The 26336-nt window shown below is 35.1% G+C and overlaps 1 protein-coding gene across 1 annotated transcript in view; it reads left to right on the forward strand.

Annotated features, from left to right (window-relative positions):
* The window catches only part of EXOC4 (exocyst complex component 4), an 816673-nt gene that overhangs the window by 97320 nt on the left and 693017 nt on the right, over window positions 1-26336 (forward strand). Inside the window, exon 6 of the mRNA XM_081287653.1 lies at window positions 12852-13095. Coding sequence (XP_081143779.1) covers window positions 12852-13095 — 244 coding nt within the window. The remainder of the gene's footprint in view (window positions 1-12851; window positions 13096-26336) is intronic.

Raw genomic sequence — 26336 nt, forward strand, 5'->3', positions numbered from 1 at the left:
TCATCAAAATTGCTCTCAGTCCGTTATATATTTTTTTCAAGAAATACAACAGAATTTATTGATTAATTTTACTGTTATTCTATTTTTCTATCTTGTTAATTTCTAATCTTGTTTTTATTATTTCCTTGTTTGTGATTTCTTTTGGTTTATTTTGTGATATAGTCTTTTTTTTTTTTTGACTTTGTATGAGCTAGAAATTTAAGTCAGGTATTTAATTCTTTCATTTTACTGAAAAGTGTTATGTGATGCAAATTTTGTCTGACCACTGGTTTAAATGGTCCATAGACACTAATATGTAGGATTTTCATTATCATTTAAAAATTATCTTAATTCAATTTGTCTTTCCCTTTTTATCCAAATGTTTATAGTACAGAAAGTTTAAACTTATAAATGAGTATCATTTTCAAGTTTCAGAATCAGCCTAGGTGTCTGTCAGCAGATAAAGGGATAAAGAAAATGTGATACATATACACCCTGGAGTTTTATTCAGCCATAAACAAGAACAAAAGTATATCATTTTCAGGAAAACATGGAACTGGAGGCCATGATTTTGAGCAAAATAAGTCAGACTCTGAAAAAAAATCATTTTTTTTCATATGTGAAGCTAGAAGGCAACAACAGGGACTCCATGAAATTAAAAGGGAGATGAGTAAGGCAGAAGAAAGGGATGGGGGGTGGGGAGGAGGGTAGGTTGGGAAGCTATTGGGGAGTGAAATTGAACAAAATATGTTTTCACTCATGCACCAATATACCACATTGAAGGCCACTGTTCTGCATAACTAATATTATGCACAAATTAAACAAAGAAATGAAGCAGGTGGAACAACAAAAAATGAATGGCATTTTGTATTTGTTTGCTTTGTTTTCTTTAATATCTTCTAGTTTAACTTGAGTGTAATTGAAGAATAGTGTTTGTTTCTTCCTACTTTGTGGAATTTGTTAGAGCTTTCTTTGTGACAATGTAAGATCCTTTTTTTTTTTTAAAAAATTAAATCTTCTATGGATACTTGACAGCAGGTAGATTTACATTTATCAGGTGTAGGGTTTGGTCTGTATCCTTCAGATCTTCCTCATTCAATTACATCACCCAGGTCTTCTATCTCCTTTCCTAATTTTTGTGATGGACTGAAGTTTCCTATTAATAGTGAGGGTTTTCCCTCATTTTTCTTTTGTCTCCTGTAGTTTTTGCTTTTTAAAGGTGATTTGGCATGTAGTCAGAAGTATACCTTCATTGTGAATTGTTGCTTATGTATTCAAATTCTTCTTGGTCATGTTTAATGCTTTTGATTGGCATACCTTTGTTCATGCTATAATCTAGCCTTTCTAAATTTTGGGGATATATGTACAGCAAATAGTTTTACTTTGCATTGTGGGCCAAAATTAAAATCCTTTTTCTTTCAATATTGAATTGAATCCCTTGATAAGTAGGAATATGATGATATATTTTGTCAACTACTGCTATCCTCTTTTATAAAAATATGTATTATATTACACTAGTTATGTCTCTTTGAGTTTGTATTTTTTACTTTTTAATTTTGCACATCTTTTGGTGTCATAGGGCAGAAGGTTCATGGCTAAGGCTTCTATTGCAAAAGAGATTTAGAAGAGAAAAGAATAACAAATTTACTTAATGTAAGTCTTTTGTTTCACAGGTGCTTTCAGAAATGAAGACTCAAAGAAATGGAGAAATCTCCATTTTTATAGACATCCGTACAAAAACATGTTTGGAGGACACAACAGCATGGTCTCAGATAATAGTGTAGGGGGAGTTTAGCAAGGCTTATTAATTCATATTCTTTTTGGTGTTCCTGTGTACATGACTTGTTGCTTGAGGTCATTTAGGGGAGAACTGAGGGAGGTCAGAGAGTGACCTTCCTGGGATTTATGGCTGCTTCAGTGCTGAAGAACAGTGGGGAAGGTGAGAGTGATCTTCCTGTATATTTCTTTTTAAAAAATATATATTCATATATTTTTAGTTGTTGATGGACCTTTATTTTATTTATTTGTTTGTGGTGCTGAGAATCAAACCCAGGTCTCACACATGGTAGGATGCTTTTGTATTAGGGATTGTCCTGAAATTAATACCTTTAAAAAAATGTTCTCAATATCTTCTTTTTTTTCTATTTAACTTAATTTTTGATGTATTCATTTTTATTGGTATCCTTTAATTCCCATCTATTTGCCTAGATAAACAGTAACTTTATTTTATCTGCCTCATTCTCTGTCCTCTGATCTTTTGCATAATTTTTAGTTTTTCACAACCTATGACTTTTGTTTAGTTGTCTTCTATCCTCATCTTCATTTTTGCGTTTGTCTTAAATCTATATTGAAATATTTAAAATGCTCATGACAAGCACTTTTGTTAAAGTTTTCCCTGTCAGTTCTTGGCTGGATGAAGCTCATCAACTAAGAAGGGCTCATCATTTCAATTGAAAGCTGTTATTTTCCATAGTCTTGTTAGTTAAAGGACAACTTCCAGTGGTATTAATTCCTTGGTTTGTACTTTCATTCATTGAGTTTTCTTTTTTATTTGGTATAGAAATGCTCTTCATTGTTATCTTCCTTTGTATGTTTTTATGAAAATTCTAATAATTCTAATGTTTTTTTCCCTTATTGTGACTTTTTGCCTATAGACTATGAAGTTTTGTTGTTATTTATTATTATTATTTTTTGGTGTGTGTGTGTGTGTGTGTGTGTGTGTGTGTGTGTGTATTAAAGCTAGGGTTTCACTATGTTGCCCAGGCTGGCAGAGTCAAAATCTTGGGCTCAAGCCATTCTCCTGCCTCAGTCTCCCAAGTAGCTGAGTATCTAGGAGTACAGTTACATGCTACTGTGCTTGGGTGAAGATTTTTTTTATCTTAGAAATATAATAGCTTTACCTAACATTATATTTCGGTGTTGATTATTTGGATTACCTTTCCCAGATACCCAGTGGACTTTTTCATTTTGTGTGTGTGTATTTTTTTTTCATGGCAAATTTTCTTGATTTATAATTTTATGTATTCTGGCTCACTGTTTTTCTTCTTTCTCTAATAATGTTATTTTTACTTTTATTTTCTACTTCTGCTACTTTCTCTTTGATCTTTTTCATCACTGTATTTCTACTTTATTCTCTATATTGCTAACTTGCATTTCCTCAATACTTTTTAGGAAACACACACACACACACACACACACATTCACACACACACACACATATGTAACAATACACACACACACACACATATATATATATATATATAATATATATATATATATATATATATATATATATATATATATATATATATATATGAAACAATAGATATGAGGAAAATTATAGAAAAGGAATCTATACATAAAAATATATTTTTTATATATGTTAGTCTGTTCTCTTGGGCATTTTATAACTTTTTCTTCATGTCTGAAATAACTTTGTCCTTTTCTTCCATTTATTTTCTGAATTTAATCACTTTTCTTCTTCTTTTTTTTTTTTTTATCCAGGTCAGTTGTTAGCTTTTGAATTTCTGACTCAAGGTGGCTTTTTTATATCACCAAATTCTTGTTTGAATATATCAGTTGCATCTGGAATGTTGCCTTCCTGTGTTTCTGTGCTTCATGGTTAGTTTTTGGAGGAACTTTACCTTAATTGATATGTATTGGGTTTTCTGACCTTTTCACAGTACCTCAGTGTGAATCTGTTCATCATTATTTAATTTTTATTTTTTGTTAATTTTTATGGTATTAGGTGTTTTACAGGATTTTTGGCTCATTGGCTCCCTCTTCTGTCCATATCACAAAGTCTTGATACTTTTGTGGTTCTTTTTGGTGTTGGGAGAAAGTTGCGTGTTCTCTGAATTTTGGCTCTTTTGAATAGAATCCTGATTTTTTTCCATTTTGCTTCTTTCTCTCAGCTGTCCTATAGCTGGAGGGCATTTATCTCTTCCTTTGTGTCTTATTTCTGTTTCAGAAGAAAGCCTGCTTCTTCATATGGTGTCTACTTTTAAGTTCTTTCTCTATGGTCAGTGCTCTGATCTGGTTAGATCCTTTTATAGTACTTTGAAACTCAGGGTGGACTTTGTCTTTTATGATGATGATTGTATGGTGATTTTAGATCAACCTTAACATCACTTATCCTTTTCATCATAGGTTTCCATGCTCTACTTTGTCTGCTTCAGAGCCTTGTGACAAAGAAGGGGGCGATGCCAGAATGAGAGAGATCATTTGTTGGGTTTAGGTGTTTTGTCTTATTTTTATTTACAGTTATTTTGAATTTTGGGCAATTTCTGCTTTCAAATTACCTTGGTGACATAGTTTTTATGTAGTTTTGTTGATTCTTCTTAATGTTTTACATTGTTTTTGGAGCAAGATGGGGACCTTAGCATCTAAGGGAATTCCTAGTCTGTGAGCTCCCAAAGCCGGAAGTTTTCAGAGTACATTACTGGGGAGCATTTTTCTTGCCTTTGAGTTTTGATGTCACATTATCTCATTTAATATGTGTTGCTTTGTGAGGCAGGTCTTATTATTTCCACTTTGCAGATGAAAAAATTGAGATCTGCAAGATTAAATGATATGAGTGAGCTCACTCTACTTGGAAGTGGTAGAGATGCCAATCATATCTAAAACTGAAGGATGACAAGTTCTGGTTCTTTCCATGACATTATGCTGTCTTCCTGCATTATTAAACTTAAAAAAATTAACAAAGGACTATGGCTTAATCATTTTTGTGATTATCAATATAACAATCAGTTTATTATCTATTCTTGTTCTCCCTGTTCCTGTGTCCCTATTCCATTTTAGTCATCTCTTCTCAAGCAGACCTCTTCTACTCAACCCTTGAAGACCTCTGTTCCTTGCTCTAAGTGAGTTATGAAAGTTAATCGTCCGTCAATAGGAAAATGATTCAGTAGATATAAGCTGGCTTTGTTTGCTTGGGATCTAACAGAACTTCTTTCACTATGGAAGTACCAGTGTACACTCTTAAGTTCTTTCAAAATTCACTACAGTGTGGGGTTTCTCTCCATCCCTAAATTGAAACTGTCCCTTTTATCTGCCACTTCATGGTCTTATCCTGAGGCCTTGTAAATGCTTCCGTTGAAGAAACCATAGCTCCAAGTAGCAGGTGACAATAGCTTTTGACAGCCTCTTTTCTGGAGTGGGGTGTTATATTGTCTGTAGTTTTCTTTAAAGTAATTTAATCTGCACCTTAGTGGTGCTTAGTTAACATTTTTGAAGTACCTTAATCAGGAATCTACACTCCAGGGATAGTTAGTTAACATTTGAAAGACCCTAATCAAGATTCTATACTCCAGAGGGAGGCAACCAGTGCATCAGATATTGCTCTCAATCTGCACCAGTGGGTGCATTAATTAGAATAAAAGATGTAAGAAGTAATTTTTCACTGGTGAAGGAAATAGTATTTAAGATATATAGTTGACCAAGAATTTCCACTGAGACAAGAATGGAGGATAAGGATTTGGTGAGGTCAGTAGAGTTGCAGTCCAAGTTGGAGCTTGCAGACATTGAAGGTGGCTTTTTGTTGGCCAGTGGAGCAAGGTAGAGGCCCTTTACTGGCCAAATCCAGCCTTCCTCTGCCTGCTTCTATGTCCAGAGCTCCATTGGACCCATACTCCTCAGCACCTCTCATTGTATTTCTTGTCCTTAGAAATGTTACTCTCAATTTTGAGTCAGACTATTTAATTTCTTAATCACATATTTTTGTATATTTTAAGCTGATTGGATATCTCAAGAGTGTGAATTTATAGTTCCATTTTGATCAGACACAAACAAATTATTTTCGTGTGGTAACCTTCTTGTTATTTTCTACTTGTGAGTACTGTTAGCATTCTGAGGCCAGGTTTCCCATTTGTGGGGTAACTTTTGTAGGTAATTTGGTAGTTTAGTGGTCTAGTTAGGCTGGATAATTTTTTAAAGACTCCTTTGAAATCTGTTCAATACCAGCAGACAGATATCATGTTAATAGGGATAATATTTTTGAATACAATATATAATTTAGATTATATAGATTGAAGTCATATATGAATATAAGAACTTTGCATAATTGGTATACCACATGAAATATAAGAAATGACATCTGTTACGAGTCTTATAGCTTCGCTATTGTCTCATACTTTGGTTAACATACTAATGATAAATGACATATATAGCATATTCAATAAAAAGCTCAAGTGTGTTACTGGGGCCCTTGTATTCTGCACTTTGGTGAGATGCATGAACAAGGCATGACACATGTTACTACTGTTCTTGGATTAGCAGACATACTGAAGAAAACAAGCAACCATGAACCGGTGGTGTAGATTGTTTCTCACTGTCAGGCAAGGTAGCTTTTTAAATAAAATATTTGACCACATGAATGGATTATTTCTTTTACTTTTTAAAAATGTGTTTTCTGAACTATATACATGTGAGTTGCTATCAGTCATGTAAACAGATTTAAACTAAAATTAATGGAATTATGGAATTTTAGTGCTTGAGATGACCTTAGATATCATCCAGTTAATCATGAGTCCCAGAGAATATTAGTTAAATCCCAATTCCATGATTCCATGCTTAGCCCCAACATGGTTTACATCCACTTAGGCATATATACCTGTGTATCAGATCAGTATATAGTAAAGGGGTGTGAGTAAAAAGAAACCCTTGTGGCCAGTGGGATTTTTGTGGAAAGAAGTTTTTTTTTTTTTTTAAATTTAGCACTATCTTTTTGGTAAGATTCAGAACTAAATTGGAGGAATTTCCACCTGGTAAAATCAGCTCAAAAAAAAAAAAAAAAAAAAAAAGAGGAAGAGAATTGGGAAAGGCAGTGAAGTAAAGTGAAGTAATTCTATTTTAAAGTGTTTCAAACCATAGCAATAAAGATACTAAGGGATGATCTGGGATTCAGTAGTCTGTACTGAATCTGTACATTTTGTTCTAGTTATTGTGTGAGGCTTTGTTGAATTTCAGTTAACTTATTTTTGTAGAAAGCCTTTTTTTTTTTTTTTTTTTAAAAGCTCCAGTAATTCTATCTGACCTCACAGGGTTAGTGAATATTAGACTAGTCATGGTTGATTATATTATCCTTTTAAATTGCCATTTAATTTTCAGCTGATGTAAGTGAAATAGATAATATAAATTAATTAATATTGGATCTTTTCAATGTTTATGCTCTAGGAGATTTCAGGAGACAAATAGAAAGATAAGATTCTAAACAAATGTACCAGTTGGGGCTGTGGAATTTTATTATTCATACCTTGCTTATTTGTTGCTTTTTAATGGGCCATCTATCATATTAGTGTGCATATAAGTAGCTATATGCCATGTAATCTCAGGCTTTATTGATTTAAACCACATTTACCTTATCACCAATCACCTTTGTGGCAGGTAGCTGATATTTAGGTGGCTCTTTGTATGTGTCATGTTTGTGACTCAAATGTGCTCCATTTTGAAGAACATTTGTCTCAGCTAAATTTCTATTGCTTTTCTTTCTTCCTGAAGCAAGCAGATGTTTCATTCCCCAGGCTTCTGAATTTAAATGGCTTCTTTGCTAAGTACTTTCCTCTCCTCATTGTGCTGCTGGTTAGTCCAGAAAGTACACTTCTGTGGCCTAAGGTGTCTAGCTTCTTCATGTATAAAATAAAATCACATGTCTCTTCTTGAAATGTCACATTTGGAAATATTGATAATTTTTAAAAAAATTGCCTTCAGAATTGTCATCCTTAAAGTTTGCGGCTTTTTGGTACTACTGCTAATTTCACTAATATTAGAAAAGTATACTTAAGTAGCATATCATCAAATGCTCTCTGCCTTGCAAGGAAGGCCACAAGAATCTGCTTATTCTTTATGTCCTTCTCTTTCTTTGTGAATTTAGGACATCTAGAGAGTCTAATAAAACCCAGATAAATATAGAGGATTTGTTCACATAAGAATGAACTTGTGCAAGTAATTTTATTTTGTATGTAATTAAAATATCTTTGGCTCATATATAAATACAATTTTTGTTATGGTAAAATACACACAATGTAAAACTAATCATTGTAACCATTTTTAAGTGTGCGCTTAACGATATTAAATACATTCATAGTGAACCATTGCCACTATCCATCTACATAACTCTTTCATCTTGTAAAACTGGAACTCTGTACCGGTTAAGCAGTAACTTCCTCTTTGCTACTCCCTTTGCTACCTCTGGCAACCAACATTCTTCTTTCTGTTTCTAAGAATTTGTCTACTCTTAGTACTTAATTCATTGTAAGTAAAATCATACAGTATTTATGTTTTATATATTTTATGACTGGCTTGTTTCACTTTGCATAGTGTTTTCAAGATTCATTCATGTTAGAATGTATTAGGTCCCTTCCTTTTTAAAGCCAATATGCTATTGTTTGAATGTATCACATTTTGGTTAGCCTTTTGTGTGTCAATGGGCACTTAATTTACTTCCACATTTTGGCAATTGTGACTGAATAATGCTGCCATGAATATGGGTGTTCAAATATATATTTAAGAATTGTATCAGGGAAGTAGGTTTGTAGTTTTCTTATAGTATCTTTTACTGGCTTTGGTATCAGTATAATGCTGATTTCATTGAATGAATTAGGAAGTTTTCCTTTCTGTTCAATTTTTTTTTTTTTTTTTTTGAAAAGCATGCGAAGGATTGGTTTCAGTTCTTCTATTAATGTTTGGTAGAATTCATTATGAAGCATCAGATTCAGGGCTTTTGTCAGGAGATCTTTAATTTATCTCCTTACTTGTTATAAGTCTATTTGGATTTTGTATTTCTTCATGATTTAGTTTTGGTAGGTGTTCAGAATTTGTCCATCTAGGATCACACACAGTGTTACTCATATGTAGCTTTTATTTTTTTTAAATTTACTTTCCTTTTGTTATTAGTTTGTTGATTGTTTTAATCATGAAAATGTGTTGAATTATGTCATATGCTTTTTCTGGATCAACTTAGGTGATCAAGTGTCTCTCCACCCTTACCAATTCTGTGAATGTGGTGTATTACGTTGATTATTCATATGTTCAATCATCCTTGCTTTCCAGGAATAAATCACTTCTGGTTTTGGTGCATAACCTTATTAGTCTTCTGCTGCTTCAGTTTGTTAGTAATTTGTGGATTATTATGTTATTTAAAATTCCTCTATTTCCTTACATAAGTCTGGTTTTCTATCCATTGAGCATGGAGTATTTAACTCCATTATTATACAGTTCCTTTCTTCCTTCATTTCTGCTTTATGTGTAGTCTTCATTTCATAGTCTTTCATTGGGCATATGATGTTTATAATTGTTATATTTTATTTCTATAGTGAAACTTTTGTTAATATATTATCTTCTTTGCCTCTTGTAATCTTTTTAAAATTTCAAGTCCATTTTGTTTTATATTTTTACTACAGACTTGGTCTCTTTTTGTTACTATTTCCATGGAATATCTTTTTCTATTACTTTGCTTTTAGTTTCTTTGTGTCTTTGTAAACAGCTCATAGTTGGATCATGAGTTTTTAAAATCCATTCTGCCAATCTCTGCATTTTGATTGAAGAGTTTAATCCATTTACATTTAAAGTAATTACTGATAAGGACAGACTTATTGTTGTCATTTTGACATTTGTTTTCTTTATGCCTCACAGCTTCCTTTTGCCCCTCTTCTTTTGTGTCTAGTTGATATTTTTATAGTGAAACATTTAAATTCCTTTTCATTTTTCTTTCTGTGCATTCTATAGCTATTTTCTTTGAGGTTACCATTGTGTTTAAACATTCTAAGGTTATATCACTAACTTGAATTTATGTCAGATAAACTTCAATAACATATAAAAAGTTGTACAAAATCTTAGCTCTATTAACCACTATGAGTCAACTGCTTTTGATTTTTAAAAAAATTTTTTTTGGAGTTGTAGATGAATAGAATGCCTTTATTTTATTTTATTTTTATGTTGTGCTGAGGATCAAACCCAGTGCCTCATGCATGCTAGGCAAGCATTCTGCTGCTAAGCTACAGCCCCATCCCTGCTTTTGATTTTTGATGTCATAAAATTACATCTTTATGTTGTGTGCCCCAAATCATAAACTGATTCTTCTTTTAAGTGCATTAGCATCTTAATTTAATAGAAAATGTGCATTTGTAGAATAAAAGACAAAAGACAAAAAACCTCTTTACATTTCTTGCATTTTTTTGGCTTCTCAAAATTTATAATGTCCATTGCCCTATATTAAAGTTTATAGATTCTTTCTTCTGCCTGCTCTCATCTGCCTTTGGATTCCTCTAGTGATTTTTTTTCCAATTATTGTATTTTTCAGCTTAAGAATTTAATTTGGTTCCTGTCTCTTTGTTGATATTGCCATTTTGTTCATACAGGATGTTCTTGAGCATCTTTAAGATATTTTATAGTCTTTGTTGAGTAGATCTCCCATTAGTTCTTTTTAAAGGACAGTTTCTATAAATATGTTTTTTTTTTCCTTTGAATGGGTCATATTCTCCTCTTTCTTTGTATGTCTTGCCATTTTTTTTTGTTTGTTTAAAATTGGGAATTTATTCATGATAATTTGGTGACTCTGGAAATCAGATTCCCCTCCTTTTCTAGGGTTTGCTGCCTCTGTTGTTGTTGTAGGTTATCTCAGTCCTAAGTATGTGCCTGGGAGTAAATGTAATATTTACCCATACCTTTTCTTGGTCATGTGCAATCATTTTGTACATGAAGTTGTTTTTGAAAATTTTAGTCTTTAATGCCTTGTACCCAAAAGAGAAGAGAGAGAAAAATGAAGGAGTGGAAGGAAGGTTCTGGCCCTGAAACTCCCTGGAAGTCACTTCAGCCAAAGCAAGAGGGGCTTGAAAAATTGGAGAAGGGCAACAATAATGGCAGCTCATCTCTGTCTGCACCTCCGTGAACAGAGGAAGAAATCAGCAATAACAACATAGATTCCCAAATATTTGTAGGATAAGATCCTTTTTGACCCATTCTATGTCCTGCCAGCTTTGTCTGAGTTGCCCCATAAATATGTTAACAGCTGCCTGCCAGGGGTCTGGGGTGGGGGTGGATGGGTATCTGTAACTGTACTAAGAACTGAAATTGACTGACATTAACTACGGTTTACCGTCCATCCAAGCATTCACATAGAAGTTACAACAAGCTTTCAGTAGACTCCAGAGTTCCATGAGTCCTTTAAGGATGGGGATATTTTCTGAGAAATGCATCATTTGGTGATTTTTTCCTTGGGTAAAAATCATAGACTGTATGGCCGTGATGTCATTAGGCAATGCAGTGTTATAGAACCACTATCATATATGTGATCTGTTATTGACTGAAACTTCATTTTGGAACATATGACGGTAGTTAAATCAGATAGACTCTGTCAGTGCAATTGTTGTCTAGGTGAGGAGAGAGATTCTTGGTGCTTCTTATTTTGCCGTCTTTCTAGAATCCTCCTTAAGAACATGTTATGAATTGGGAGTTCCCTAAAAGGGACAGGACAGAGGGCAGAGGATTTTATATTGTTTAAAGTAGAGGTTTTAAAGGCTCTGTATAGTGGCCTTTACTCCATATACTGGGGTATTTTCAATCTTCTCTGGTTAGATTTCAGTAAGATTCCAGTGGTGATGAACAATTTATAGTGGCTTATAGTCCATTGGAACTTGAATCTACTGAGAAGAGCGCATCCATCCCTTTAGGTTGTAAGCATGTTGTAAAATCCTTCCATTTGTTTTGAAGGATGACTAATGGGGAAAACTTTTAACAGTTAGCCTTCATCTTTGGACTTGTACTCACTTTGGCTTTTGTTCCTTTCATTCTTGCCATGATAAATTAAAATAATTACTTTTAAGCCAGAGGTTTGTAACTTGTGATTCTTTTTTCTAGGTGTGAAACCCCAAAATTCATATGTCAAGTTGTGTGTGTGTGTGTTTTTAACCTATAATATTACTTCTCAAAAGATTACTGTGGATTATTAGCAGTGTCTGTGTTTAGTAGATAATGTTATTCCAGGCAAATCTTTAAAGAAAAAATAGGAGGTCTTCTTTTGTATTTATGCAATATGTTTTCATTACTTTTTTTTTCTTTGAAATCTTGTCTCACTTGTACATATTTTCTTGCTTTTGTTTCTCCAGATTTCTTTTTCATTTGTTACAATCTTAACTTATGCTCCCTTATATGGATTTGTAATATATTTTACTCCAGCTGCTTATCACTTCTGACCAATGAATATGAACTTCAGGTTGGGGTCTGGCTTTTTAGAATTGTCCTGTAACAGCATACATGGCATTTTATAAAGAACCGGTGCCTATTAAATATCAATGGATGCTTGTCAGAAGTTACCTAAGAACAACTTCCTGTGGAGATCTGCATACTCAATTTTAGTTGCTTCTACCACTTGCTACTAACTACTGGGTATGATTTGAGGAATATAAATATCATTTTGTGACTCTTGGATAATTACTATGTAAATTCATTTGATTGTAAAAAATCTTTGAGCTGGGTATGGTGGTGCACACCTGTAATCCCAGTGACTTGGGAGGCTGAGACAGGAGGATTGCAAGTTTGAGACCACCCTTAGCAACTAAGTGAGGAGATCCTGTCTCAAAATAGAAAATGAAAAGGGCTCGGGATGTAGGGGAGGTAGCTCAGTGGTTAAGTAACAACAACAAATGTTAAAATGTTTATATGTTAAAAAAGATGCCTCTGGGTTCAATCCCCAGTACCCAAAATAAACAAACAAAAAACAACCAATCAAACAAAAAGATCCCAACAACAACAACAGCAATCTTTGATTCCTTTAAGGAAGGAATCAAAGGAGTAACCTCATTTATTATGCATCTGTTTTGGGATTTTATAATGTAAAAGTATTACTAGTATTATCAATATTATTGTTTATTTTTCAGTGAAGGAGATAAACCTGCAGGATCTCAAGGAGGATTTGGAATTGGATCCAGAGGAGAACAGTACCCTTTTTATGGGTATCCTCATCAAGGGGCTGGCCAAACTGAAGAAGATACCAGAGACGGTGAAGGCTATCAAGGAGCGCTTAGAGCAGGAGTTAAAGCAGATTGTGAAGAGGTCTACCACCCAGGTGGCAGACAGTGGCTATCAGAGGGGAGAGAACCTCACTGTGGAGAACCAGCCAAGGTAGATGCAGGTGTCGCTTGTGTTTTTGATAACTCTTATTTATCATGTATTTTCTAGGGTTCAGCATAAGTAACTTATCTTGGTGTTATCTTCTGAAACTTGGAATACTATATCTCATACAAACATGGGTGAAACAGCTTGACTAGACATATTTTAGCTGTCTGTTTTTTACTGTGAGGAATTTTAAGTCATATTGTTCTTATTCACATACATTGAATGAAAGGTACAGACATATCTAACAAAAGTTTAAATTCAAAGACATGGAGTGAATAAAGAAATTGAAAGAACATAGCTGGTATTGAACATGCACTAGAACTAAGCAGTTTTCAAGGTGATTTACGTATATTATCTCATTTGATTCTCACTGTAATTCTGTGAACTAGTTATTACTACTCATATTTTATACTTAGGAGAACTGGGGCTCAGAGACTAAGTAATTAGCCTAAGTTTATAGCTTAGGAGGCTGGTCGTAGAGTCCAGTTACAAGTCCATTTGATTCTAAAGTCCTTGGTCTTCTGTTGCCTCAGACTTTCTTTTTTAATATGTGGTGATATTGGCCAATAGGCAGATCAAGTCTCAGGAATTCCTATAATTATTTAAAATAATAAGTAGAATTTGGGTTTCATAACTTTTGTTTCCTAAAGAAAATGTGGAGATTATATTCTGATCCTAACTCTTTGACTATCATACACTGTGCAATCATGTTTGTCAAACCGGATTTTAGACCAGTGTCATCTATGAAATTGGGGCTTTCCTGGAAAATCAAGGATTTACTATAAAGGGATTTCTGCCCCTACTCTTCCTTCCTTCCTTCCTTCCTTCCTTCCTTCCTTCCTTCCTTCCTTCCTTCCTTCCTTCCTTCCTTCTTTTAGTTGTAGATGGACACAACATCTCTACTTTTTCTATCCTTCTATTTATTTTTATGTGCTGCTGAGGATCAAACCCATTGCCTCACACATGCTAACAAGTGCTCTACCACTGAGCCATAACCCCAGCACCTTCTGCCCCTACTTCTGTCCCCAAACTCCCACATACACCAGGCAGGCACTTGGCATGGAGGGAAAACGTGAGTGGAAATGACAGTGTCACCTGAGAATAGCAGTCAGAGGAGAGGATGTCTTCTTGTTTGCTCAATGGTGTGAGCCCCTAAGAGGTGGCAGTGTGTAGAGGAGTCATCATCTTATTGACATGCTGTGAGGGAAATTCTACTCATTGTACTTTTAAATATTTTAAAAAGAAGTTAAGCAGATTTGAGGAGAAACAATCATAGCTCATTTAGTATAGACTTCCATAGACATTTTACTTTTGTGGAAAAACTGATACTCTATTTATATTTTTTTATATTCTTTTGTGTATCTACATAACATTGATTTTAATTGTACTTTACAACTCATTAAAAAATAATTCCCTTGTGAACTTCATTTAGAAGTACTGTGATTGGTGGAAAAAACTATTGTCTAACCCTCTCCAGTCACACAATGTTTTTTGCAGCAAATTATTGATGAGCATGGGTTTTGGAAAGCAAATCTGACTTTGTATTCTGGCTTTGTGATCTGTGTTACAGGGTTGCTGCTGTAGCCAATGTTATTTGGATGGTGTTTAGCGTAATAGCACCATACGCACACTGCCTACACACCTGTGTGTGTGAACACACCTGTTTGTTCATAACTGGTGCCTTCTTGTTTCCATGTTTTTGATCACTCATGTCATGATTCAGAGAAGTCAGGATATGATTCTAAATTGAACTTTTCTTCTTTCTTTGCCTGGTTCCTGGGTTTCCATGAACACCTTTTGACTCCTTACTAATGAATACTCTAAAATTCTGGTTTGTTATTTACCCTGTTGCTGCAAGTCCCTGGACAAATATACTGAACTTTCATAGGGAAATAGCATTACTATAGTATATACTGGAAATAAAGCAAAAGGGCACAGATCAATACCTTTTCTGCAGATCTCATTATAGTACTCTTAAAAACATCCTGTCTTTCAAAGGGTTTTGACCTCTTCCTCTTCTATTGCCTCAGTTCTTTCCAGAATTCACGAGTAGAAATTACAGCACTAGAAGTAGAAATTGAGCTCACTGCCCCAGGAAATACTAAATGTTTCTCTGTGAGGAATGAGTCAGCAGAAGATTTTTTTCCCACCTCTCTCTTTAAGTTTCATTTTTTTTTTGACAGTATTTTAAAAGGCTTTTGTGGGCAGGGTATATGGGATACTAACAAGTGAACATGCTGTTTTCCTCAGCTTCTTATCTGTAACATAATCCCATTTTATAAAACATACACATTTAAAAATTTTAGTCCTAAACTTTTTGTTATGAGATAAAAATTACAGAAAAGGCAAATATTTGGGGTGAATCACTTTGTTAGGAGATCAAAGATTAAACTCTTGGGCTGGGATTCCAAATGACTGATAATTTTGAGCTAGTCTTTGGTACTTGTGTGCTATTAAACGCTTTAAAACTCCTCAGGAATTAATTCCTTTGAATTAATCACAATCATTCGAAAGTGATTAGCATTGCTGCTTCTAGTGGATTGGAATTTTAGAAAGGATATTGTCAAATTATCCCTTGAAGCTTGCATGATGTTTTGTGTGTGCAGAACTTCATTAGGGAGGCATTTATTTCAGAGAAAAGTAGAATCACAGCACTTGGTATTATTATTATTGTATTATCATTGTTTTACTATTCAAGATATAAGAATCTGTTTTTCTTAAAGAAAGTTGGAGCACAGCATAAAAAAAACCATGATACCTCCCTAACATGCATATTTCCTTACCCTCCCACCCCGAAAATGGCCTGTTCCATAACATTAGTATGTAAATGCTTCTCTGAAGGAGGATACCAGTACTGTAACTTTCCCTAAAAATTTCATTGTTCCTCCATGTCTTGTTAAATATATTCTGGTAGTGAGGCATTGCAGGCCTGTTTTCATTTGTCTTTATGTAGAGAGAATTAATGTTGTGTGCTATTTTGCTAGAAATATGGAAAAAATAGAATAATGAATTCTGTCTTGCTTTAATTCCTACAGAGCCAGAATACTTCCTCAGCCAGTTTTAAAAATCACTTTGGTGGGGCTGGGATTGTGGCTCAGGGGCAGAGCGCTTGCATTGCATATATGAGGCACTGGGTTCCATTCTCATCAACACATCAAAAAAATTAAATTAAATTAAAAAATTGTGCACATCTACAACTAAAAATATATTTTGAAAAATCACTTTGATGACCCACTTAGGATTTTACTTTATTTTTATCTCCTAAGCTATCTATTATCTCTTTATAGGAGACATATCTGTTCTGTTCATTCATAATCTGTTGGTATCTATAAGCCTCTACCTACTGTTAAAGGAATGTATTCAACTGCTAGTATCAGTAGTTCTGTAAACATTAGGGTAATATATGCTTTTGCTAATCTACCAGAGTCATCTGCCACCCATTGTTTTCTCAGAAAGGAAGGTGGTGTCTTCAGCTTCAGATGACAAAGGTGGCCTGCAGCCTCAACAGTTCAGAACCAGTTTCTTCAATTTCTATTGCTTAATTGTTGATTCTTTCCAAAAATCTATAACATGAATATTTTCATATCTTTTTTTGTGTGTGGCAAAGAAGCTGGAAGTTCTCTAATATTTAGCTAATAAGAAAAGCATGAGGAAGAGATGGAATGAAAATCTTTCTCAAAGATGTGGTGAAATCTTGTCAAGAATAGGAAGGGAGAAGAATGTGGGAAAGAGAATGGTTGTCATCTGTAAGGCAGCTAACCACTCCATCTATTTTTCTGTTTAACATGCGAAGGCACAATTTCACTGCAGAGGCTGGGTGTGGCGGGCACCTGTAATCCCACCTCCTTTGGAGAATTTCAAGTTCAAGGCCAGTCTGGGCAATTTAGTGAGACCTATCTCAAAATAAAAAGGACTAAGAATGTAGCACAGTTCCAGAGTGCTTGCCTAACATATGCAAAGCCCTGAGTTCAATCCCCAGCAACACACACACACAGATTATTACATGAGGAGATGCTGAAGGCACACTCCACTTTGGTAAAACTGTTGGTCTTAAAGGTGGCGGAAAGAATTGAATGAGTTGGAGCCACAGCTGCCAGAGATATCTTTTTGCAATATCCATTGACCTCTATATGAAGAAGGAAAATTGAATGTCAGCTATGAAAAACAGAGAAATTACTTGTTTTGTGCTCCTGTGGCATGGAAGAAAGTTCATGGAAAACACAGGAAAGAAATACTTTAATCCTTAAAGTAATTGTGTTTGGGTAGCAAGGCTATAGGTTTTATTCCTCCCCCTATTTTATAATATATATTAAGTTATACTGAAATATATTTTATTATGTAAAATATATTTCATATAATAAAATATATTTAAATACATTTATTACTTAAAAATTAAATTTATATTTAAGATATTTTAATCAGAAGAAATCATTATAAATAAAAATGCCTCTGGGGGTTTAAAATCACCATTAAAGTAAATTTTAGTATGGGAAAATTAACACCTATTTGTAGGCCAACTGGACATTTAAGTTTTGTTTTTTTTTTTAAATAATTAATGTATCTGTGTGTGTGTGTGTGTGTGTGTGTGTGTGTGTATGTATGTGTGGTTAGTTTTTCAACTGAACCTAGAAAGGAAAAGAGAACTAGTCTACCTTGTTCAGCCCCATACCTGCACAACCTAACACAGTGTCCACCTGACCTATAACAAATATTTGTTGAATGAAAAAATGAATTCTGCACATAGCAAGTGTCTGCCAGGGACCAGACACTGGACTAAAGTGTTAAACAGATCAAACATGGTCCCTATCCTCATGGAATTTAAAGAAAAGCATTACTCAGAGAATGTTCAGATAAATGTTACAAATTATGATAAGAGCTATGGACAAAGTGTGCCATACAAGCATATGGCTCTGGGTTTGCTATCTAGTGTGGGTATGAGGGTGTTAGGAAGTAGCCTGTGTTTCACGTGCCATGAAAACATATGACTCTGGGTATACTATCTAATATGGGTAGTTGGGTGTTAGGAAGTTGCTTTTATTATTTTGATAATAAAGTAAGGAAACTTTTTATTATTGTTGTATAATAGTTGCAGTTGTCAGGTACCATTTGTTTGATAGCACCTACCATTTATTCTTCTACTTGTGCAGTTAATATGGCATTGACATGTAAGATGTGAGGAGAGTGGCCAGCATTTCCATATGCCATTTTCACAGTGTTTGCTGACCTCTATGGTTGATTAAATTTTGATGAGTATTGCCAAGTATGCTTTTTTTTTTTAAGAGATGATAGCGGTTTTTCATGTCATGGGTAATGTTTGAGTGCTCCTATATTCCTCTGATAACATATTGTATTATCAGATGTTTTTATCTTTGCCAATCTGAAAGGTAAAAAATGATATTTTAAGTGTGGTTTGGATTTTATTTTTCTTCTGAGTAAGTTAAATTTTCATTTGTTTAGAAAAATTTTGTTGCAATATCTGGGTTATATCTATAATAAAGTAAGGCAACTGGGGGGATACCAAGAACCCCAGTGGATGCCTGAAACCATGAAGAGTAACAAACCAAACATATATTATAAGTGGGATTGAGAGCAGGTGAAGATATAGATAAAACCAGCCATAAAAATGATAATGAAGCAAAGTATGGGTACAGTGTGCTTTAATATTCCATTACTTTTATTTTTTTTGATGTTTGATGTCTTAAAGTTATAAACTTCAGGTATTGTTTATTTCTTTTTCAATAAATTGTCTATTTTCTACTATGTCTTTTATTGAGTTGCCAAAGCTCTTTATATATTTAGGAAATCAGTTCTTTAGATTTATTTCACAACTTTTTTTTTGCTTTGACTTTGTGATGTTTCTGACCATGTAGATATTAGCTTTATTTTTATGAGGTTCTATTTTATTATAATTATAGCTTGTGGATTATGTGTTAAACTTAGGTCTTCTCTATTCTTAGATTATAAATAAACACTTCCAGACTTTCTTTTAGTATGTAAATATCCTCATTCTTAATGCAGATGTTCCTTGACTTATGATGTTTTATTGCAGTAAATCCATTGTAAGTTGAAAATATCATCTTAAAAATACACTTAATACACCTAACTTACTGAACATTATAGCCTAGTAACATAATACTGTGGAGTATTAGTTGTTATCCTGCTGGTTGGGTGGCTGATGGGAGCTATGGCTGACTGCCACTGCCCATCAGCCAATATTGTCCTATCTTTGAAAGGTAGAACAGGAAAAAACCAAAATTTGAAATTTGAAGAATGGTTTCCACTGAATGCATATTGCTTTTGCAACATTGTCTATTGGTTCTAAACCATTATAAGCTGGGAACTTCTATATTTACAGTAATATCATCTTATCTGGGGGGATACCAAGACCCCCAGTGGATGCCTGAAACCATGAAGAGTAACAAACCAAACATATATTATGTTTTTTCCTTCATATAAATGTTTATGATGAAGTTTAATTTATAAATTAGGCACTGTAAGAGATGAACAATAATTAATAAAATAGAAAAAAATTTAACAATATACTGTGATAAAATTTACGGTAATGTGGTCATTCTCTCTCAAAATGCCTTATTATATAGTATGCTCACCTTTCTAGTGATAACATGAGATGATACAGTGCCTACAGGATGAGGTGAAGTGAGGTAGAAACATAGGGTGTGACGTGGCATTAGGCCACTTGCAGAGGTTACCTGGGCACGAGCATACCATGACAGTTGGTCTGATGTCTGAGATAGCTACCGAGTAGCTAATGTGTACAGAGTGGGTGTGCTCATCTCAGTGGCACATGATTTTAAACATTTGAATCGTCTCTTTCTGGAATTTTCCATTTAATACTTTAGGACTACAGTTGACAATGGGTAACTGAAACCACAGAAAGCAAAACTGCTGATGAAGGGGAGGGGCTACTGTATATCTTTGGAACATCTGGGATGTGAAGGAGGGGCACACTCTTTCATCAGATATGCCAGTTATTACACTGTACTGTACTGGGTTGTACATCCCTTTCCTTCCTCGCCAGTGTATCTGCCATGTACTTCCTTGTCAGGGTCAGCTGCAGGCTTGCTGAATAATTCTAACACTGAATCATTTACTTTATGGTCATGGTTCTTTTCAAGGTTGATATTTGCCTCATTTCCTAAAACTTTTTCCTGGGGTTTTTCAGCCTGTGAAGGTTGTAGGTTTTCAAAAATCCATTGAATTGTTGTTCTAAAATTTGAAAAAAAATATACTTTAAAAATATTTTTAAAATTTGAAGTCTATAAGTCAGTAGAAGGACATACTGATGCAACAGAGCATTCTCATTAAACAGTTTTATATATGAGGACGTCTAAAGGCTCAGTCCACAGGTATATGTGCAGTGTTTATGGAAAGAGAACTAAATGGAATATTTCTCAGGATCTCTTTTAGACTTGTGGCTAGAGTCAGACATGTGTTTCTTTTTCATATAAGTGGCATTTCCTTTCATCTCTTCTTTCTAATTTAGTTACTCTTCTCCAAGTATCTGAAATGCAGGACTTGGTAGAAATTGGTCATTTTATTTTACAGAAAAGTCATTTAAGAGCAGCTTTGAAGCAAGGTCAGGCATTTGTCCTTGTGGCTCCTTGTAGCCATTCCCAAGCTCTGCATGTAGCACCTGGACATGCTTGGAATCAGGAAGGGCCTCGATGTAATTTAGATGAGTAGTTAATTCGAATCAAAGCAAGCGGGAAGCAAGTAAATTTAACTTCAGTGATTATGATTCCATTTGATTAAATCTCTACTTTTGATTACACATATCAGTGAGAACATGCTTTAAATACACCCAACCATTAAATATTGAAGGGTACGAATAGGATGAACCAGGGACATATAGAAGAAATCCCACTCTTCTTAACTACGCACGTCCCCCACAGCTTCACTGAAATATTTTTAAAACAAATGAAAGGAATTAATTCTTTTACATATGGGACTTATTACTCTAATTGTTAACTAAGATACACAATTCATTACCATGGAAGTCCCAAGTCTACGTACATTCTTGTAAGACTTAACTAATTGATAATAACGCCATAACATATGAGGTGAATTAGTATTATAAATAATGTTCATAGTTATCTGGTAAACATGAAGTTATAGATTGTCCTTTGCTTGTGAGCTCTAGAAAAAGGGATCTTGAGTAGGCCAAAGCTACGACATTTCTTAAATCTTTGATTCATACTTGAAATTCAAGTTTTTAAAAATTCCGCTCTCAAATTCTTTTGTTGTATATACTACAGCAGGTTGAAACTAGAGATGGGACCAGTTAAGGGGATAATAGATAAAGTCTATTTCATGGGTCGTTATAACTTTATGTAGATGTTACCCTTCATGCTGCATCAGGTCATATCTTTTTGGCAGATAGTAGGATCTACCTTTGTTCTTGCTATTTTCTGTGCACTTGTTAGTTACATAATACAAAAGGTAATCCAAGTTTAAACGGACACTGGATCTTTTCATTGCAAAAACAAATGAACTTGTGTCAAATTAATTTCTTCACTTGGTGGTGTCGGGGGGTGGTGTCAGACATGATTAAAGCCCTCTCGTGTGTCTCTGTTTGTACTTCATATTATCTGGGCTCCTTTTACTCCTGGCCCATACTTCTTAGTACAATCTCTAATTAGATTGGACTGTGAATTTGTCAGAAGGGAGTTAACTTTGTGTTTTTAGCCAGAGTTAGGTCTAGGCACATGGTAAATGCTCAAGAATCTTAACAAATGAGTTTCTGAGAAAGATGTGAAGAAGATATATAGTTAGAAGAATTAAATTATGATTATTTTTTCCTTTAAGACTCAATTCTACTCACAGTGGCATCTAAGGATCCATAGCACTAGTGTTACTCAAGAGATAGAAATGCAAGTTGTCCCTATAGGTCGGGGAGCTGTGATTAAATTGGGATTTCTGGGTACAGGGCCCACAGGACTCTCTGTTTTAGATGATTCTTATGCATGCTTAAGTTTTAGAACATTCTTTATAGCATCATGAACATCACAGAGTTTTGCAGTCAGTTTTGTAGCATTCCTGCTTTGCAAGGCAGTCTGCCATCTGGTATCTCACCCGAATGCGTCTCACCACTGGGCTCAACACAGACAGGGGCATTATTATTAATCCCAGATTTATCCAAAGAAATGTAAAAGCTGGAACAATGTAATAGTTCACAAAGCTTGTTGGTGGAGAATTAAGATTAAAAGAGTCTCTTTTCACTGTGTACAAGTTTGCTGTTTGCTTTGTGCAAAGATGATGTTTCATTTTCCGGACCTGTTTTTGTTTTTCCTCAGGAAAAGGCAGTGTTTGTACCGACATAGACATATCCATTCTCCTGCCCATACCTCCCGTTGTGATCAATGGCAGGCATCTCAGAGATAACTGGACATGTTAAGAAGTGGGATCAGCAGCCACACAATAAATGGATTCTAATTAGCTCACTTGAGACTCAAACTTAGTTATGGAAACAATTCCTCTAGAGGCCTTGACATTCATACTAAGGATAATATGCAACAAAGTAATAAGAATATGCACTGAAAATCTTAACTTTGGTTATCTCTGGAAAGTAGATTTATAGATAATTTTTTAAATGTTTCACGCGGATGAAGTACTGTTTTCACAATGAGAGAAAGGCTTTTAAAAGGATGACACTGATATTTAAACTCAAGGAAAGAAGCCCTCGATTTATTATCTAATTTTAGTCACTAATTTGCCACACATCAGAATAAGCAGTTTATTCCAGGTCATCTCTCCAGCACTCAGAAGCCTAACTTGTCAAGGAGGGAAGTGACTCAGGAGAGGAGAGATGGAGCCAGGACCTGGTGCAGTGTTCCTGTTATTTTTGCTGTTTCATTCTGAATTGCTAATAATTTTTTTCCTGTTCTTTTCATACTGCAGATGGAGAATTAGTCAGCATTCTTCAAATAGTAACTTCTTTTTACATGAAGTTTGTTATTAATAAGTGCTAAAACTTATCTCTGTTCCTTAAAAGTAGGTTTTAGATAACCTTGAAGATAACTGGAGTTTATGTCCTGTTTGAAAAGAAAGATACTAGGTCAGCTGAGCTTGTTATGAAAATCAGATTGTAAGTATAGGCAGGAAAAAGAAGACCATTTTGATATCATTGATTTCTTTTATTTTTTCATATGACATATAAAGTCTGAGCTTTGTACTTTCTTACCTTTTAGAGCATAGCAGTAGGGAAATAAATATTCTGTGTTATACCTTTGTCTGTCAATGGGAAAATGTAAAATGCTGGCATTAAGGTCTCAGCAGATAAATAGTAGAACAGAACTGCTTTTCTACCTTGTGTATGTCTTTGCTTCGTGACCAAGCGAGGCAGCTCTTTGGCTGCAAACATGGGTTTTCCAGCCAAATGACTAATTCAAGGTTCCCTGATGTTAAATTTAGATTCAGATAGTCTTTATCTCACCTTAAATATTGAACATTTTTCACAGCTTGATGATGTAAGTTATACCATACACACTTCTTGCCTTGGGCATGTGACCATTCTTAACTTTCTATTCTTAGCCCTCTGCCTTTCTTCATGGTGGCACTTGAGATTTGTAGGATGGCTGCGGGTAGGAAGTTGGTAGAAGCTCTAGGAGAGTAAATAATGTTTTATTTATGGCTGTTTTTAAAGCCTGCCAGGTAATTGGATGTGTGTTTAAAGAACAAATGCTTTTTTCATCTTAACACGTTTCTATTTTTTGCATAAAATACATTTTACTGTGGTGTTATCAAAGTCAGCTGTGAAAGCTTGTCTTTCAGCTTGTAACTACTTTATGTTCTCATCTTTATGTTGGTAAGGTTACCTTTTTGAGAGTATAGTTTTGTGTAAAATATTTTGTTATTATGAGAGATTATAACCAACATTTATTTCTTCAGCACGTACATCTGTGATCGGGCCTGTCCCCTTGTTCTAGAGTTCATTTTTTATTCCTTCATTCAAATACTCATTTATTGCCTGTCCTGTGCTGGCTGTTATGACACATCTGGAATACAGACAGGCATCAGTCAGTTAGAAACAGTTCTTATCCTCCATGAGTTGACAGTCTGGAGGGAAAGAGTCAAGGACTAAAGGAAAGGACACTGGGTTGAGGGTTGTTTTAGGAACTTTGGGAAGAGATGACAAGGCCAGCTATAGAGGATAACAATGGCACTGGGAAGAAGCAGGCCCCTGAGAGACAGAGAAGAGGTAGACGAAGGGGACCCAGATGGATATGAGGGAGAAGGGAAGATGAGGATTGTTTGCTGGGATAAGTGAACCAATCATTGCTGTGGTGAACAAGGAGAAGTAGGGAAGGAGATGATGGGTTCCACTGAAGTCGTGTCAAGTTTGAGGGCTACAGTCCAGGAGAATGATCGTGCTGGGAGACGTGTTTGGAGGCAGTAGCAGATGGAAATGATGGATGAGCTCACCTGAAGAAAATATGAGGCTGGAGAAGAATTCCTAGTACATAAAGAACTGGTGGAGAGTGAAGTTCTTGAAAAGGAGCAATTAGGGAGGGGGGAAGAAAACAGAAGTGTCTGGGTTGTGAGGCCTGTGGAAGACAGTGTTTGACAAAGAAGGGAGAGGCCAGAGGACAGAGGCCTGCATCTTGTCAATTAAAGACCAAAGTGAGCTGGGGATAGAGCTCAGAGGTAGAGTGCTCACCTAGCAAGCACAAGTCCCTGAATTGGATACCCAGCACCAAAAAGGGACCAGAGAGGGTATACCTGAGTCAAATATTTATTTGGGACTTTTGCAAGAGATAATTTATTTGTAGACCTGGTGTGATAACCTGCTTGTAGTAAGAAGAACGAGGCAGTTTAGACAGTTTTGTTGATACTCTCCCAAGTACTACAGAGTACTAGTCTCTCTTGTGTTGAATATTTCTTATTCTTTATTTCGTAATAGCCTTACAAAGGGACATTCTCTAAAATTGTGTCCTGGTTCTCGTCTTGTCTCTGAGCTTTAGTTTCCTTGTCTATAAAATGGAGATGAAAGTAATGTCTTCCTCATAAGGTGGTCATGAGGATTAAATGAGGTAATCCAAATAAAGCACTTAACACAGAACCTGGCATTTGTGAGCAGTTAGTACTAAAATGTGACTATTGTTTGTATACTTGTCATTGCTGTTGTCCTCATATGTAATGGTTGTCATCTTCGTTGTTGTTATCTGATCTCTCATTTTGGCTTTACTTTCTTAGGGTCCCCTGCATTGTGACAGCTTTAGCTGTCTGCCCCACGAGAGGCAAGACCCTAGATTGCATCTTGAACCCCAGATCTCTCCTAATACTTCTGTCCTTCCTTGCCAACTCTTTTACTTGTGAACTCAGTTGCCCATGGAATTTAAGTGTGTTCTCCATTCTATACATTGGGCCATGTGTTGGCAGAAAGGTGTGGTAACAAAGAAGCATGAAGTTGGTACTCTCTCTTCACCTTCTGGTCTAGGGGACTATGCACACCAATATTTTGCCACTCCCCTAAAATCATTGTAGTGATCTGTTTTAGTTTGAAAGGAGTTCATAGGAACACAGAGACTCAAATTCTACTAACTTAAAGCAGGGTTTTTATAACTATGTTATGAAGTATAAGCAGGACTTTACTAACTAAGCCATGGGAAGGACAGAGATGCGGTTGGTCCTAGGAACATCTGGGGTAATGCTCACCTCCCCCTTTGCCCTCTAGAATGGTGGCTGTTAAAGTTTCTGAAATCTATTGTTACTTTTAGATTTCTTTAAAAGTATACATTTGCATGTGTTTTTTGCATACAGCCCTCACAATCAATTTGTGAGTAGGGAATTGTGATTGAGGAAGGAACCTTAGATTTCAATCCCAACGTGTATTGGAAGTCATAGGGTTATTTGCAGAGAGCTGGTATTCAAGGCTAGGTTTCTACGTCAGTGCTTTATACCATCTCTTGCTACCATTTTGCCATCCCAGGGTTAATATTTACCTTTGTGATGCTGTATAGCATGTTATTGTATACTGTTTCATGTCTCTAGAAATAACCTATGAGAGGGGCGTGTGTATGTGGTATTTTTTTCTGAAGGGTAGAAATTTCAGTTAATTGAAATCCAGAGCTCTCAGGGTTCTTAGGCCTATTCCTGTAAGAGGCCTTTCCTAATTCAATTCAGCTTAAGGAATTGTCAAGTAATTTAATGATCTTGCCTGCTCTATTGTCTTTTAGATCAGTGGTGAAAACCTTGATCTAAACTGGATTTAAGCAGCTGAGCTAACT

Source organism: Spermophilus citellus (genome assembly GCF_964194105.1).
Source record: "Spermophilus citellus genome assembly, chromosome: 3".
In the NCBI taxonomy this organism is placed as follows: domain Eukaryota; kingdom Metazoa; phylum Chordata; class Mammalia; order Rodentia; family Sciuridae; genus Spermophilus; species Spermophilus citellus.